The sequence below is a fragment of the Oryza glaberrima genome, chromosome 1 (genome assembly GCF_000147395.1).
Source record: "Oryza glaberrima chromosome 1, OglaRS2, whole genome shotgun sequence".
Classification (NCBI taxonomy): Eukaryota; Viridiplantae; Streptophyta; class Magnoliopsida; order Poales; family Poaceae; genus Oryza; species Oryza glaberrima.
In genome coordinates, this window is record NC_068326.1 from 8,183,978 (window position 1) to 8,200,352 (window position 16,375).

The 16,375-nt window shown below is 41.4% G+C and overlaps 3 protein-coding genes across 3 annotated transcripts; 2 read left to right on the top strand and 1 right to left on the bottom strand.

Moving 5' to 3' along the window:
• The first annotated feature begins 2,773 nt into the window (after positions 1–2,773).
• LOC127758678 (peroxidase 72-like) lies at positions 2,774–5,003 on the top strand. The gene is made up of 4 exons (XM_052283931.1): positions 2,774–3,124; positions 3,779–3,970; positions 4,149–4,314; positions 4,407–5,003. The coding sequence occupies exons 1-4, from the start codon at positions 2,885–2,887 to the stop codon at positions 4,826–4,828; spliced, it is 1,020 nt and encodes a 339-aa protein (XP_052139891.1). The 5' UTR covers positions 2,774–2,884; the 3' UTR covers positions 4,829–5,003.
• On the bottom strand, positions 4,997–9,942 carry LOC127758544 (pentatricopeptide repeat-containing protein At5g57250, mitochondrial). The gene is made up of 4 exons (XM_052283921.1): positions 6,542–9,942; positions 6,377–6,441; positions 6,176–6,264; positions 4,997–5,121 (listed from the first exon to the last, which is right to left on the bottom strand). Exon 1 carries the CDS (start codon positions 9,893–9,895, stop codon positions 6,623–6,625), a length of 3,273 nt encoding a protein of 1,090 aa, XP_052139881.1. The 5' UTR covers positions 9,896–9,942; the 3' UTR covers positions 4,997–5,121; positions 6,176–6,264; positions 6,377–6,441; positions 6,542–6,622.
• A 145-nt stretch (positions 9,943–10,087) lies between these two features.
• LOC127758645 (mediator of RNA polymerase II transcription subunit 27) lies at positions 10,088–14,631 on the top strand. Its single transcript, XM_052283929.1, has 7 exons — positions 10,088–10,435; positions 12,209–12,370; positions 13,135–13,582; positions 13,679–13,738; positions 13,829–13,897; positions 14,064–14,107; positions 14,208–14,631. Exons 1-7 carry the CDS (start codon positions 10,113–10,115, stop codon positions 14,350–14,352), a joined length of 1,251 nt encoding a protein of 416 aa, XP_052139889.1. The 5' UTR covers positions 10,088–10,112; the 3' UTR covers positions 14,353–14,631.
• The last annotated feature ends 1,744 nt before the right edge of the window (positions 14,632–16,375 follow it).

Below are 16,375 nucleotides of genomic sequence, written 5' to 3' on the forward strand. Positions count from 1 at the left end.
CCTTAGACATTCTTAGTATAACATTTTTTAGGCTTCCATTCCAAGGGACCTTGTTAAATACTTGCTTTGTTTCATAATACAAGTTGCCAAAATGTCATGTATGCTAGTATTGGGGAAAACATGAGTAATTTATAGGGCTTTGGATACTAACTATATATTTTCTTTTTTCCTTAACTTAAGCTTGCTTACAAGCAGATGGGGACGGGGTTTGGTAAAAGTATAATCAGAAAAATACATTAAGCAACCCTCTAACCAAATCATTTATTAGTGTTCAAGTCCTGTATACATCGGAACAGGTTAGTATAAGAAACCAATGTAAAATTATCTTCAATCCAGTTTGAAAAACTTGTGTTGGTTAGCTTCTAAGAAATGTGTAGGACCTATTCAAACTTTGGTCTTCTCTTGCACAGTAAGCATGACTAATACATTGCAAAGATCTTAAAACTATATACTAAGTTATAACTCTGTAGGAAGGAGAGGAATAGGATACAATAAAAGTATCATTAGCCTTACAACACAACAGAAGTCAAATGAGCAGGTACTCTTGCTCATCTCACTTTTGTCTCCTCTAAGGTTTTGGCAGTAGGGATGCCAAATCTGTAGCCTCCTTTGAGGCATGTGGCGTGTGTACTTGCCATGGTAATGCCCTACCACATGAGTTGTGAGTACATTACAACAATAATTACTGGGACCAAAATAATAGGTATGATACAAACAAACATGAAACCTAAAGGCATTGATCCCATCAAAACAAAATATATATTGTGTTCAGGCTTAAGAGATAAATAATCAACACAAATACTACCATACGCAAAATGAAGCGAGAGAGGTTAATGTAGATCACCATTCAGATTCAGTAGTACTACACCCTTCCAAAAATATATCATTTTTAGCTACAAACTTTCCTCGTCATGGCAAATATGAAGTTTTTTTTGGGACGGCCGTATTAAGATGAAAGCTCCTAGATCGATTTATGTCTTGGTTTATTCATCTTGTGTTCATTGAGTCAGGTACTTATGATATAACATCACATAGTAATAATGTTCTTTAAAAAAGAGCCTTTTTCTGCACTACATTTGCAGATCTACATCAGAACAAGGGTTCTAGAGCTATACACGTAGCATGCATACCTGTGACTGTCTCTGTGAGCCTGTGACTGTAACAACCGCCATGCTGCTTCCTTCAAGAAACGGCCACTGATATGTGCTTCACAGAAGAACAAGGCTGCCGGTGACAAAGCCTTGGAACAGTTGAAGAACCTGCTTTGTGACAAGAATGTAGGCCATGCAAGACACCTAACGCCGAATCATCATCACGCACCGTGTGTTGAGAGTTGGTACATGGCACATCTCGTTTGACCTGATCGACCGATCCCCCATCTCCATGCATGTGTTAGCTAGGATATCAGCACCTGTGTTGTACAACAAAACGCACCATGGTACTACACATCCTCTCTCCGACCATTGATGAGCCATCAGAACTCCCAGTTGATTTGATCGCTGCAACAACATACAAAAGGTAACTTAGTTTGGCAGTACAATTATACAAGGACAACAGCATATGAAAAATGTTGGATATTATCCTTTGATATAACGTTTCTACTAATAAGTATACGGAATGTAGCATCATACTTTAAATGAGCCATCAAAAATGCCAGTTTGATCGCTGCAATAACATAGAAAAGGTAACCTAGTTTGGTGGTATCTACAAGGACAACAGAATATATGAAGAAACCTTAGAGATTATACTGTGATATAACGTTTGTAGTAATAAATATACGGCAATGTAGCATCATACTTTTGATCCCCAAAGACAGGGATACGAATCCAAGTTTGATGACCACCAACAATAGAAAACATTCATGTGAATAGTCCAGCATACATAAGGTATTGCATTAAACAAAGCCGTATGATCTGTAGTGACACTTGTGTATAACCAAAGTAGTAGGATTAAAACGGAAGCAAAACCTTACTTTTGTCTACGCTTTTGTGCTTTGTCAGTTTGATTTCACACATGATGTGCAAATTATCATGTGTTTTGTGAGGTTAAATTTTGGATATGGTCCAGGGAATATATATATACTAGTATAACCTGTCAGGTGTGGGCCTACTATGAGGCAAAAAGGTTAAAGTGAGAGGAACGATTGATATATCTTTGTGCATATGCATTGCCTCATTATGGTAATTTAAAACAACATCTCTAACGTTCTGATACAGGAGGGTATAATATAATATTATATAACCCATCAAAGGTTTCGATAATGAGTAGAAAGATAATGTGTAGTGTACAGGGGCAGCATAATCACCATTGTGCTGCCTTCTAGTTTTTCATAGTACAAGCAGTTATGTGAATATTTAATTGGAATGCTTATTTTTAAGTAGCATTTTCTGTTTCATCAGACCATTTTATCCTCTCTCCAACTGCTAGGCAATATTGAGCTTCATTTTTGAGAGGTTATCACTTATCACTCCATCTACACTTGTTGACAATGACAAGCATTAAATCTTCAAATGACTTTGCTAAAATTAAAGCCCAAAACAAAACAATAAGACGACCGAAAAGCCTTGCAAGCAAGTTGGAGTTACTATTAGCTGATAATTGATGGAATTACTGAAGCAGTTGAGCACAATGCGTAGCTAGCTGACTTATTTTATACGCATCACCCTAACAACCCAAGCTGCCCCTGCCGCGTCTCATCTCACTGTCCTCTGCTCCAAACCACCCTTCCTACATGCACCCCCCCACAGGTGCTATATATGCCACCCCATGCCCGCCTCTTCTCGCCACCCACAACCAAGAGAAGTAGAAACAAACAGAGAGCAATTCTCTTCTCCTACCTAGCAACCTAGTGCAGTGCAGTGCAGTGCAGCGAAGGTTTACTTACATGGCGACTTCCATGGGTTGCCTGTTGATGCTCTGCTTGGTTTCTCCCCTCCTCCTCGCCACCTCTGTCCACGGCAACCCGTGGTATGGGTATGGGTATGGCTTGTTCCCGCAGTTCTACGACCACTCGTGCCCCAAGGCGAAGGAGATCGTGCAGTCCATCGTAGCACAGGCGGTGGCCAGGGAGACCAGGATGGCGGCATCCTTGGTCAGGCTGCATTTTCATGACTGCTTTGTCAAGGTACTGTGATTTCTCTTCTGCTGTAGCATTCTTTACTTGTCTTCACAAAGCTAATGGTGCTCGGTTGACATAGCACCTGCAGTGTAGCCTGCAAAAACATAATTCAAATGAGTTGTATGCTTAGTGCAACTAGAAAGGCAATGATATGCGTTTCACTTGCTTTTGCGATGGTTAAATCCATATGAAGGTATTGCAAATAGTCATCAAAAATAGAGAAAAAAAAGACATGTATTTGCAGATGCAACTTTAGCTGTTACATAACGAAAACGCAAAGTGTAGGAGATCAAACCTTTGTTATATTTGTACCTAGGTATTAAAAAAGGTACCCTTAGGAGCATGGAAGAATCTATAGTTATTAGGCAAACTTTTTACCACTGATAAGATAGCCTACCAACATTGCCCATGCGAGCACTACTTTCTGCCTTGGTGATATGATGAGTCCGTACCATGATTTCTTGATTATTCACTTTCTTTTCAAAGAGAGGATGACTATTTAATTCAAATGCACAATAATTGGCGCTCTCGATGTTTCATTTATCAGAGACCTTCACCCAGTACAGGACCCTAAATCAATATATATTTTGCTGTTCCGTTGCATGTGCCTAATCTATGTACTACTTCCATGTACCTAATCTATGTACCAACATTGTGTAGGGGTGTGACGCGTCTGTGCTCCTGGACAACAGCACCACCATCATCAGTGAGAAGGGGTCAAACCCTAACATGAATTCCCTCAGGGGTTTCGAGGTCGTCGACGAGATCAAGGCCGCCCTCGAAGCAGCCTGCCCCGGCACCGTCTCCTGCGCCGACATACTCGCCCTCGCTGCACGCGATTCCACTGTCCTCGTATGTAACAGAGATAAGCTCTATCAGAACCACACAAAAGAATATCACATTCGGAAATAGAAGGAGAAATGAACTGTGTATTATTATTATTTCTGTATGAGCTTAGAGAAAAGAACCGCTCCTAGGATGAGCTCAACAGTGCCGGGTTTTGTGACTGAATTTGCACTCAAACCTGCAGGTTGGTGGCCCGTACTGGGATGTGCCACTTGGCCGGAGGGACTCACTGGGTGCCAGCATCCAGGGCTCCAACAACGACATCCCAGCTCCCAACAACACCCTCCCCACCATCATCACCAAGTTCAAGCGCCAGGGCCTTAACATCGTCGACGTCGTAGCCCTCTCAGGTGAACTTCTTACCATCTTATCAGTATGTGCGTCCATCATTTCTTGAGAGAGATCTTTCCTACATTGCACAAAAATGGGTGCATACATACAGGTGGCCACACCATTGGCATGTCTCGGTGCACCAGCTTCCGTCAGAGGCTCTACAATCAGAGCGGCAATGGCATGGCTGACTACACACTGGATGTGTCCTACGCGGCACAGCTGAGGCAGGGATGCCCCCGTTCTGGTGGTGACAACAACCTCTTCCCGCTAGACTTTGTCAGCCCCGCAAAGTTCGACAACTTCTACTTCAAGAACATCCTGTCTGGCAAGGGCCTTCTCAGCTCTGATCAGGTCCTGCTTACCAAGAGCGCTGAAACAGCGGCGCTCGTGAAGGCGTATGCTGATGATGTCAACCTCTTCTTCAAGCACTTCGCACAGTCAATGGTGAATATGGGCAACATCTCGCCTCTGACTGGATCACAGGGGGAGATCAGGAAGAACTGCAGGAGGCTCAACAACTACTACCACTGAGGTTGTCTTGTGTGCTGAGTTTTACAAGGTGGTGGTAGTGGCATGTTTTGTTTAAATAAGTAAAGCTGGTTGTAATGCGTCAAGGCTGTTTGATCATTTGTGTTATTGTGATTGCGTTGCAAAACGCGTATGTTTAATAATTCAATATATAAAATGAGTTCATTTGGTTGTTCTAGATCTGGTTGTTTGACTTACCAAATTCTGACTCTGGAGTCCGAACTCATGGTACATATCCACCTACTCTTCATGAGTTACCCTAGTACTCCAGCTGTGCTAGCTTTGACATTTGTCCCCTGTCAAAATGATATGATGTAGTTTGTAAGAAATACCTACAGTTACTCATGTAGTCATGTTGTATGCTGTATCTCAAGAAATCTCCCAGTCCCTGATGTAATCATAGTCTAAACTCTAAACATGACTTGACCAGTCCCTGATGTAATCATTTAGTCTAAACTCTAAACATGACCTGAACAATTTCATAATAATCACCACTAAGGTATACAAAGTATGAAAATTCAAAAGGTTTTCAACAGTACCATGGAAGAAGTAAACCATCCAATTTCTAGACCAAGAAATCAGGCAAAAGTGATATATTTCAGTGTATTTATAGCCGTGGACTATTAACAGTCTCATCTTTATTTGGCAGCTACAGAACAACAATTTTCAAGGATTTATGGCCACAATGTTTTTTTAAAAAAAAAATGAACTTAACTCTATGCTTTTTGATCATTAAGTTTCAGAACACCTAATTCTACAGCCCTACAGGTGGAGGTGACCAACAAGTAGGGCAGGTCAGCAAGCCAGTAAACTGTGTTTTGGTTACTGTTGATTTTGTCAACCTTATGAGTTATGACCTTAAAACACAGAATAAGGTGACACTAGCCAAATTAAATACCTGCTGATTTCTACTAATATGGCCACAAAACATATTTGTGTTATTTACTGAAAGAATGTGTCTGGACATCACATGAGTACATTCTTTAAAAGAAGTTAAAAAAACATAGCTCCTCTAAAGGATGCATAAAAAGGAGTTTGGCTGACAGTAGCTCCCTTTCTTTCGTACAATGTTTTTTCTTTAATCATAGAATCTTTGTATGCCATTCCCTAAAAAAAGAATCTTTGTATGCCATAGTTGTCTAGTTGAATACACCCACTAATGTGAAGAGAGGAAACCAATGTCAATTAAGAAGGAAAAGACCTAAATGCCAAACATATCAACTGAGGTTACTAGAGTTGAATGCAACAAGATAGACACTGAATTTCAGGATCTTGAACAATGTCACCATATTGGACAAACATATACACAACAATTGACCAACATGAATGACAAAAGGAAAATACATGTACCCGTATGTCCACCATCAGAGGCCTTCTCTAACTACTGAAGTTTGGAACCTAAGGCATTCAGGGTGCTCATCCAGGTTGCACTGCTCAGGCTGTAAAGAGAGACAAAAACAGTTAGACCATAAAGGTTAGATAACGAGTCAAAAGGACACATCATTTTTGTTAGAAGAGAGAAATGTTCCTGCATGTGATAGTTAATTCCACCTTTATGAACCCTATTTTGCCAACTGACAAGACAGTTCAGTCATGTTGACAAATGTTTTCCTCACCTACAGAACACAGGACAGAAGCAGGTCTAAGATATCTCGTGGTTTCTTAAGTATGCATCACCAAGCTTCAGTTATATCTAAAAGAACATGATGTACTTACAAGTTAGATGACACTTTGTTTGCCAATGATGATACTACAAACCAGCAATACTTCGCTAACAGAATGAACTAGCTACCAAATTCAACTAGAATTCTGAATCATTGCTTCAATTGCTTTGTTGGCCTTAATCAGTTCCCCTTTTAAGCAAAGTGAAGCGATTGCTGGATAATATGTGTCAAAGTCATCATGGAAAGAATTCCGTAGCAAATTATCATAGTAAATATCAGTATCATCACTTGGTGTGCATAAATTCTCAGCTCCATCTATTGTGGGTTGAACTGTGCCTTCAGAAATTCCATGAAGACAGTTGCTAGAAACACCATAAGTAGTTGAACATAAAACTTGTCCAGGATTATCCATATTACGATCATAAGCCACAGGTGTCTCTACGTTCTTTAGGTGACTAAGCGTGCTACAATTATTAGAATCTGAAGAGGATACAGACATGAGCGCCACTTCATTTAGGATAGTCACGACCTCATCAATCCTCCCTTGCTCACAGGCAGAAAATAGAAGGCCAACAAAAGATTCTGCTTGGATCTTATCCCCAACACTGTTTATGAACTCTGCAACTTCTTTGCACTGAAACATCTCTCTCAAGATGCTCCTAGATTCTTCCATTCTTCCTTTTGCATAGAGTCCTTTGACCAGGCTCATGAAGCCAACAAAATCTGGAACCATCTCCTTATGATAGTATTCACTAAAGAAGCCTAATGCTGATTCAATGTCACCTTTTAGGCAGTGTCCATTAATTATTGCACCAATTGTAAAAGCGTCTGGGAATAGAAATATTTCCTCAAAATGTGATACAAGCTCCAGTGCTTTCTCAGTTAACCCGTAGTTACAATAACCACTTATTAGCAAGTTGTAAACACGTGTAGTGGGTTTGATACCCTTGGTGGACATTTTCTGAAACAACTCATGAGCGTCATCCAAAAAACCTTCTCTGCACAAAGCAGCTATAAGTATAGAGTAAGTTACCAGTGTCGGAAGCACTTCACTGCTTTCTAGGTAGTCAAATAGCCGGAATGCTTCAGTAAGGCATCCCTGCTGGCACAAACCATTCAGAACAGAGTTATGGATGACAATGTTTGGCTGAATCCCTTCTTCTTTCATGCTTTCGCATAGGTCTAATGCCTTCTCAAGACAACCACTTTTACAAAGGCCTTCCACTACTATGGAGTACATGGCAAGATCCACTGAATAACCATTTTGTTCAGCTTCCTTCAAAAAGTTGCATGCATCCAGAATTCTACCTTCCCTCTTTAGTGTGTATACAGCTTCTCTTAGAACACTGACAGGAACACGGCCATTGTTCATGTAATTGGAAAACAAAATAGCTTCACCAACACTGTTCTTGCTGAGGTGGCAAGATAGCATATTAATCATTCTAGGTTCATCCAGGCCATGAATTTTAATGAACTGACTTAATAATGGCTGGATGGTCTGTTCATGACCATTTCGGAGCAAGCATTTGAGTAGCCTGTAGCATGTTTTGCTAGTTACAGTAAATGATTTCATTCTTAGAAGCTTGTAAACATCCAATGCTCCTTGGTAGCAATCTCTTGTGCTTAAGAAAGCGGAAGCATAATTACATAGAGATGAAAATAAGTCAATTTCAGATCCATCCACCTTAAGAATGAAATTCAGCATGCCATGTTCACCGCCTTCTTTAAAGTGTGTATGGATCAACTTCTTGTAAGTACAGGAATCAGGCCTTAAATTTCTTTGGATAAGATCATTAAAAATCTGCTCAGCCATGTTTACCTTTCCTCCATTACACAATGCTATAATCAGGCAATTGTGTACTATTGTAGAGGAGAACAAGATGTCTTCTTTGTAATCATCAAACAACTGCAGTGCCCTGTCAGTTTCTCCAAGTTTACACATCATGTCAATAACTGTATGATATGTGACAATATTAGGCCTTAATCTCATCTCGGGCATTCTAAGAAACAAGCTGCAGGCATCATCCACCTTCTTAATCATAAATAATGCTTTGATAAGTACATTGCATGTGACAACATCAATTGTAACACCGCTGCTCTCAAGCCTACCTTTTATTGCCATTACACCAGTTGCATCTTCTACCTTAATGTGACCATGTAACAGCGTGCTATATGTGAAGTTATCAGCAGCAATACCTTCATATATTTCAACAGCCTTCTTGGTGTGACCAACCTTACACAGACCATTTATTACTGAATTGTATGTTACGATTCCAATCTTTATCCCCTTTTTATCCATCTCTTCAAGCAAAGAGAAAGCCCTATCCAAATATCCCTTTTTGCACAAATTGTCAATCAAAATTGAGTAAACATATTCATCCACCACCACTCCTGTCTGTTCCAGTTTCCTCACTATAGAAAAAGCATCATCCAACCTGTTTCTCTTGCAGAAACCACCAATCAATGATGTATAAGTGATCAAATTCGGCTTAGCATCCCTTCGGTTCATCTCATCCAAGAATCCCATCACTTTTTCCACACTACGTTCTCTGCAAAGTCCATCAATAACAGTAGTATAACTAACTACATCAGCTGCAATGCCCTTATCTAACATCACCCGATGCTCACGGAGCCCTTTCATCAATAACCCGCTACTCATGTATCCATGAACCAAGCTGCCATATAAAACAGCATCACCAACCAACCCCTTCCCTTCCATCTCCCTTACCAATTGTGCTGCCTCAGTAGTTCTCCCCACACGGCCAAGCACATCGACAAAAGCGGTTAATGTGATCAAGCCTGGCTCAAATCCATTGAACTCTCTCCTCACCCTCCTATAGAATTCCAGCCCATCCCCAGCCTTCCCGACCTTGGAGAAGCCTGAAATGATCACGCTGCAAACACGATCATCCACCTGACACCCCGCTGCAGCCATTACGTCGAACACCTTGAGCGCGGTCTCCATGTCACCGCGGGCACACAGCATCGTCAGGGCCACACGATACGTGGACGGAGAAAACACGAGCCCGCACTCCTCTACGCCGGCGGAGAGCACCTCCAGCGCGCGGCGAGCATCGCCGCGCACCGCGCAGGCCCGGCGGAGCAGCGCGTCCCAGAGGCGGCGCGCGGAGGAGGTTGCCGGGCCGGCGAGCGCGAGGCGCGCTGCCGCGTCGCGCGGACGGGAAGAATCTAGAAGCGCCGAGGCGACCAGGAGGTGGGTGCGCGCGGTGGGGCGCACGGAGTTGGCGACCGCCTGCGAGGCGAGCGCGCCGACGAGGCGGTGCCTCCGCCGGCGGAGGAGCGCCGCCAGTAGGATGTCCACGCGGCGCGGCGTGACGGCCCTTCCGAGCTTGACCAACGACGGGAGCGGCGGTGGTGGTCGGGGCTCGCCGCCGGCGAGCGGCATGGCGGAGGGTGGTGGTGGTGGCGCCGCCGCCGCGTGGGAAGCGAAGCGCAAACGTTCGAAACGTTGGAAGCCGATGGCGTGGGCCGAATTTGGATACGAGCTTGTTTGGATCTGGGCCTGAATAGATATGGGCTTGTATTGGATCTGGGCCTGTTTGGATATGGGCTTATTTAGGTTAGGCGTTTCGAGTCGGAAGCGAGAAGGGGAGAAGAGGAAGATGCAGCAAGCGCAGGCGTCGGCGGTGGTGGCCGCGCCGGTGGCGGCGGCGGCGGCGGCGGGGGCGACGGGGCACCAGCACGAGGGGGCGAGGGGTGACGCGCCGCCGAAGCAGGTGGCGCAGGCGATGGAGCGGCTGGGGCGGGCGGGGCGGCTCATCGCGGACATCCGGCTGGGCGCGGACCGTCTGCTCGAGGCGCTCTTCGTCGCCGGCGACGCGCCCCCGCACAGCGCCCCGCAGCACGTTGAGAAGACCGCGCTCGCCGTCGCCCAGGAGGAGGCCGCCATGCACCGCCACTTCGACGACCTCCGCGCGCTCGGGAGGTAAACCCATCTCCGCCCCGTGCCCCCACACTCTCCGATTCAGAAGTTTTTCATCGATTCCTTAACCTTTGACTGTTACGTCGCAAAATACAACTAATTCCCTCCGAGAAGAACCATTCCCGTCATGATTCCACGGTTGCAGTTCCAAAATGAAAAAGGAACATTCCCGTCATGATACCACGGTTGCAGTCTCAAAATGAAAAAGAAACATTCCCGTCATGATACCACGGTTGCAGTCTCAAGAAGAAAAAGGAAAACCCTTGTCTAGATAATTTCTGGAAATTGGTGGCTGGGATATTGATTTAACTTCTTTGGATTGTATGATTGGACTTTTTTTAAAGTAATAATCTCCTTCCCAGTTTAGGCATGGCAGCACATTTTTTTTCCACTAAATTGTTCTGTAATAATGGTTAATCACCATAAACTGATGCCACACTCTTCTTTGGTGTTATCCAATTGCTTGTATCTTGTGAAACCCTTCTACCTATGAAACCTTGCTACGAGAGATGCACGGACAGGCTTAACTGCTCAACTTTGGTATATGAACTTTAGCATTCTAGAATATTGGCTGGGTGCCTGGGTCTATCAGATTGGGATGCATTTCTGGAACTCGTGTTCCTTGGCTTGTAATAGAGCAATATTTAACCTTAATTGAACAGCTTCAGCTCGAACTTGTTTTGGGGCTGTTTGGATCAGGGACTAAAATTTTAGTCCCGGTCACATCAGATGTTTAACACTAATTAGAAGTATTAAACGTAGATTAATGAAAAAATCCATTTCATAACCTTGAATTAATTCGCGAGACAAATCTATTGAGCCTAATTAATCCATGATTAGCCTATGTGATGCTACAGTACACATGTGCTAATTATGGATTAATTAGGCTTAAAAAAATTGTCTCGCGAATTAGCTCTCATTTATGCAATTAATTTTATTATTAGTCTACGTTAAATACTTCTAATTAGTATCCAAACATCCGATGTGACAGGGACTAAAATTTAGTCCCTGGATCCAAACACCACCTTAGTGCCACTCAGGGCTCGAACTAGTTTTAGTATCACTCGTGGATGGTAAGGATGTAGGGTAGGTGCTCACTCTATAATATTGTCTCAGCAGAGCAGTTATGTGTTGGGTACAATTGTTTACATGTGACCACTTGACCAGTCGTTTGTTGAAGAAGTCTGCAGGCATTTGGAAAATCCATGTTTCATGGCAACATGGTACTATTCTGTCTGATGAATAAAATGTCCAAGCAATATGAACTGCTTGTTAAACGATGGTTTTTGAGTCTTTCTGCGACCTGAAGTTGCTAGATAAACGGAAGATGAAATTTGCAGGTGATATAGTTATGATTTTAGACAGAATAGTTAGTTTGTGAAAATCCTGAAGTTAGGAGTACTAGATAAGCTTAAGCCATGTGACTGAGATTTTTTTAAGTCAAAGGATATTAGGAGCCATCTTCAATAAAGTTAGGTATGTGAACAGGATGGATTCACTCGATTTTGCTGGTGCTTTCTTATTGTTCTTTCACAGTATTCTTGTTATAGTGTTTGGGTTAGTTGTGCTTGTTGCTATTCATGATGTTTTTACTTTGTGATGAACCATCAATCATTGCTTACACAGTTCTCCTGGTAAGTTCCAATTATTTTTATTGAACTTCATGTTTCAAGTTCCACTATTTCTTCATAAGTGTTGGCCTAGCCAACTGAAAGTAAAGATCTAGTTTTTAAACTGTAGCCTAATAAATATCTTGTATCCATTGCTGTTAGGAAGGCAATTGGAAGAGTCTGGAGTTCTAAATGGAGCCCTTAAAGCCAGAGGCAATTCATGGGGCTTGCACATGCCACTTGTTTGTCCAGATGGTGCAGTTGTGGCATATGCTTGGAAGCGTCAGCTGGCTGGTCAGGCTGGTGCATCAGCTGTTGACAGAACTAGGTAATTTCATTACCATCATTGTTGTGTTGTATGTTTGCTGCCACAATATGATGTGCTTATTTGTCTTATTTATATTCTGTTGATGTGTGAGATTTCATCAACCGTGCATTGCAGAATGCAGATTAAATATTTATACCATGTTGTTTCTTCCTGCGATATACGATAATTTTCTTGGCCGATAAATTTGTACTGTTGTTTCCCTCTTTCCCCTTTTTCCCTTATTTCTCCTTTTTCCCTCTTTTGTTTCTTCTTTTGCACTTTGCTTTCTCTAATCCTTCTACTATGATAATTACATTCTTCCAAGGTGTGGAGTGCTTTTGTAGGAATTGAAGTATTAGATCAGTTCTTGTTTTCGTTGCATCCATATTTTATTTTGATTTTACACAGAATGCATCGGAAATATTCCAACGCCAACGCCCTTCATTCATGTGCTTCTTTAGATGTATGTACTTATGTTGAAGGCTTCAAGCCTTCGGATCATCCCCTAGTCCCCATGACAAGATACCCGAAGTTTATTACTATTTACAAAAATGGGTTACTATACTAAACTTAACAGCTATCAGCCACATGCGATTGTACCTAGTGGCCTGGCCTCACCTTTTTTAAATTTAAAATTTAAAATGTATGCCGCTGCTTAATGCACAAATTATTTGGCTTGTGAACAGGCAAGGACATATGGAATTTTTATTATCCATTTATCATGTGATTATAATGTTCAGAGGTATATCAATTTCAGGTTTATGCTAACATATAGATGTTTCCAGGTTAGCTCTCAAGGCCTTCACTGACCAGAAAAGAAGGTTCTTTCCTCATCTAGATGATGAAGGGTTTAACCATCTGCATGATGGTGAACCTGGTCTCGCTAAAAAGCCAAGGCTGCCTGCTAGCAATGGGGAGCTTGAAGAAAGAACTTTATCTGAGATACTAAAGAATCTAGAAAATGAAGTTCCTAACATGAAAATATTCACATACCGGCGGCTGGATTGGTCAAAAAGAGCTGCATCATTAGCAACCCTTATGAATGATGACTTTGTGGATCCATCGGAGCTGAACCTGCAAAACATGAGCAAATCGGGATCTGGTGATACAACTCCAATAGATCAGGTTGCGATAATTGAGTTGCTAGCTCCTTCTATATTTAGAGCTATAGTATCACTGCATCCTGCAGGATCTACTGATCCTGATGCTGTGGCTTTCTTCTCTCCTACTGAGGTAATCATGTTTTCCAAAAGCTAACTTGTTAATTAGTGGTCATGGATGCACAATACCTTTTCTTAATGTTGACACATGAAGTGAATCTTATATTAGGGAGGAAGTTACCTACATGCAAGAGGCCTATCGGTGCATCATGTTTTTAAGCATGTATCGGTAAATGCTTCTTCTGTGTTCTCTTTTAATATTGTTTTCAATAAGAGGGCATTACGGTGTAACGAATACACTGTTTTTTATTATATGTAGGAGCATGCAGATAAAGCATTGCAATACTTTGTCAGTGTGGAACCAACTAAATCACTTTCTCTGTTGCTGGTAAGTTTCAACAAGAATTGGTAAATTGTTCAGAATAGTAATCCAGTTTTTTTCAAAGGTTCATTAAAATTATTTTTACTCATCGTTATTTCCTTTATTTTGAACAATCCTATTGCAATAACGTCACATTGTAATGCTAATTATTTAACATGTTAACTTCTTGCAGCGTTGGATTGCCAGCTATCAGACTCTATTTACAAAAGTTTGCAGGTACACACACATATTATATATCTAACAGATGTCTCTTGTACTATCGTCACAATTTTACATTCCACTACATAAGTAACACTCTTCATTACTTTGCGTGCAGTAAATGCGGACGGCTTCTGCTGATGGACAAGTCTTTGGCTCTGCTTTTACCCCCTGTCCAGCGCCCATACCATCATCAGACTTCTAGTGTTGGTTCAGATCCTCAGGATGCCTATCACATTGGATGTTCTTCCTATGATGCCTGACTCTTCTAATGAACTCTCGACTTTTAGCTAGGATGTTTCAATTCTGAGGATATATTGCCTGACAAACATGTGCAAGACTAATTTGTAATGGCAGTTCTAGATTCTTTTTTTCCATGGGGTTCCTGCAGTGTAGCTGTTAATTTTCTACATAGAAAAAGGCGTGGTTATTTGATGAGTTACTGTAGTTGCAGTTTCATCTTGGTAGCATGCATTTCAGGAACAGATGGTGTAAAACTTGGAAAGGTGCTTTGAGTCATTTTTTGTGAATTTCAATTATCATTTTGGCCCTCTTTGGAATGTGGCATTTTCCTTTTGGTAACATTTTGTGAATTTTCTACCAAATTCCAAAGCATGTTCTTAATAAGTGATGCCTGCCGATTAGGCCGGTCATACTGCTGATCCATGGACTTGAAACTTCAATACTGACTTTACGTATTGTACTCAAATTGCCCAGTAAACTAGTCTCTTGGTTGGAACAAAGAATTTAAGAGTATTTTTTCCTTTTGGAAGAGAAAATGCATCCAGTTTTTTTCTACATCTTTCCTTTACTATGAAACTTTTATGGAATACATGTGCTTAAATGAGTCTTGCTGGGGTCTGGGGATCATTTGATCTGCATAATTTTAGTCACGGGGACAATGAAAGGCTAGTGACAGGGAAAGAGCTGAACGGCAAGAATCTACTCCCTCCGATCGTAATTTGTTCAGTTCGCTGGTACTCCCTAATACGGGATATGTAAGTGTTCAAACTAAGGGTGTAGCTATATTTATGGCGCCATATCTTTCATTAAAAAATAGTCGGCATATATTTACATTGTAAGTCCCTAAATTACATATGTAATTTTAATGTATTTACAATGTAAGTCTCAAAATTACATATGTAAGTACTAAAATTACATATGTAAATTCGAAAATTACATACTAATTACATATATATAAGTGGGGTGTAAATGAGGTGTAACTACTGTACAAGTAGTTGAAAAAAAATCGACTGACTGTAGCATATGGCACCATATTTCTAGCAAATCCGATGTTTTATCTCGTACTAGATTTATTTTTATGGGATGGAGGGAGTACTTTTTAACTCTAGGGGTAATAACGACTTGGCATTGTCATTCTACTCATTTTTAAAAGTTCTTCTAATGAAAATGTGGATTTTAACAATACCAAATTTTTGAAAGGTGAATTTTGGTAATAAATTGTACAGGTCCTTCATATTTATGGCAAGTTTCCAGTCATATTTTTAAGGAAGTTCCAGTCATGTTTAGGCTGTGTTCTTTACTCCCATCTTTCCAACTTTCACTCTCTCATTTTTCACACGCATGTTTTTCAAAAAGAAAAACTAATTTGTTTTTTATAAAAAACTTATATAGGAAAGTTCTAAAAAAATATATTAATCTGTTTTTTTTATTTTTTACTAACAACTCATAATTAATCATATATCACTCCATCGCTCAATGTTGCACTAGAGATGAAAGATTCTCAACCCCTGCAAAACCATGCAGCCAGGTCCCTGTGTTCTCTCCCACGATAACTTACATCCCTATTTTTCGCTTGTACGCTTTTTAAAGTGCTAAACGGAATATTTTTTTAAGTTTATATAAAAAATTGTTTTAAAAAATCATAATAATTTATTTTTTTTAAGTTTTCTTTAGCTAATACTTAATTAGTTATGCGTTAATGCATCACTCCGTTTTATTAATGCATCACTCCGTTTTATGCTTGAAGGAAAGAGGTTTCTAACACCACATCCAATAGAACACCACCTCCAAGAGAACCCAGCCCAAAAGCCTATCATCCACGGCCCACGTAGTAGGACAAAAGCTCGGAAAGGCCCACGTGGCGCACCGCCTCACGTCGCCACCGTCCCACCGACTTGATTTCCAATCCCTCAAATACTGTAACGCCACGTCGCCCAACTTTTAGTAACGGCACCAATCTCCGTTCGACGAGTTCGAGGGCAACGACGCCGGCCTCTTCTCCAACGCCGGCCACGACGACGACGACGACGACGACCGCGAGGC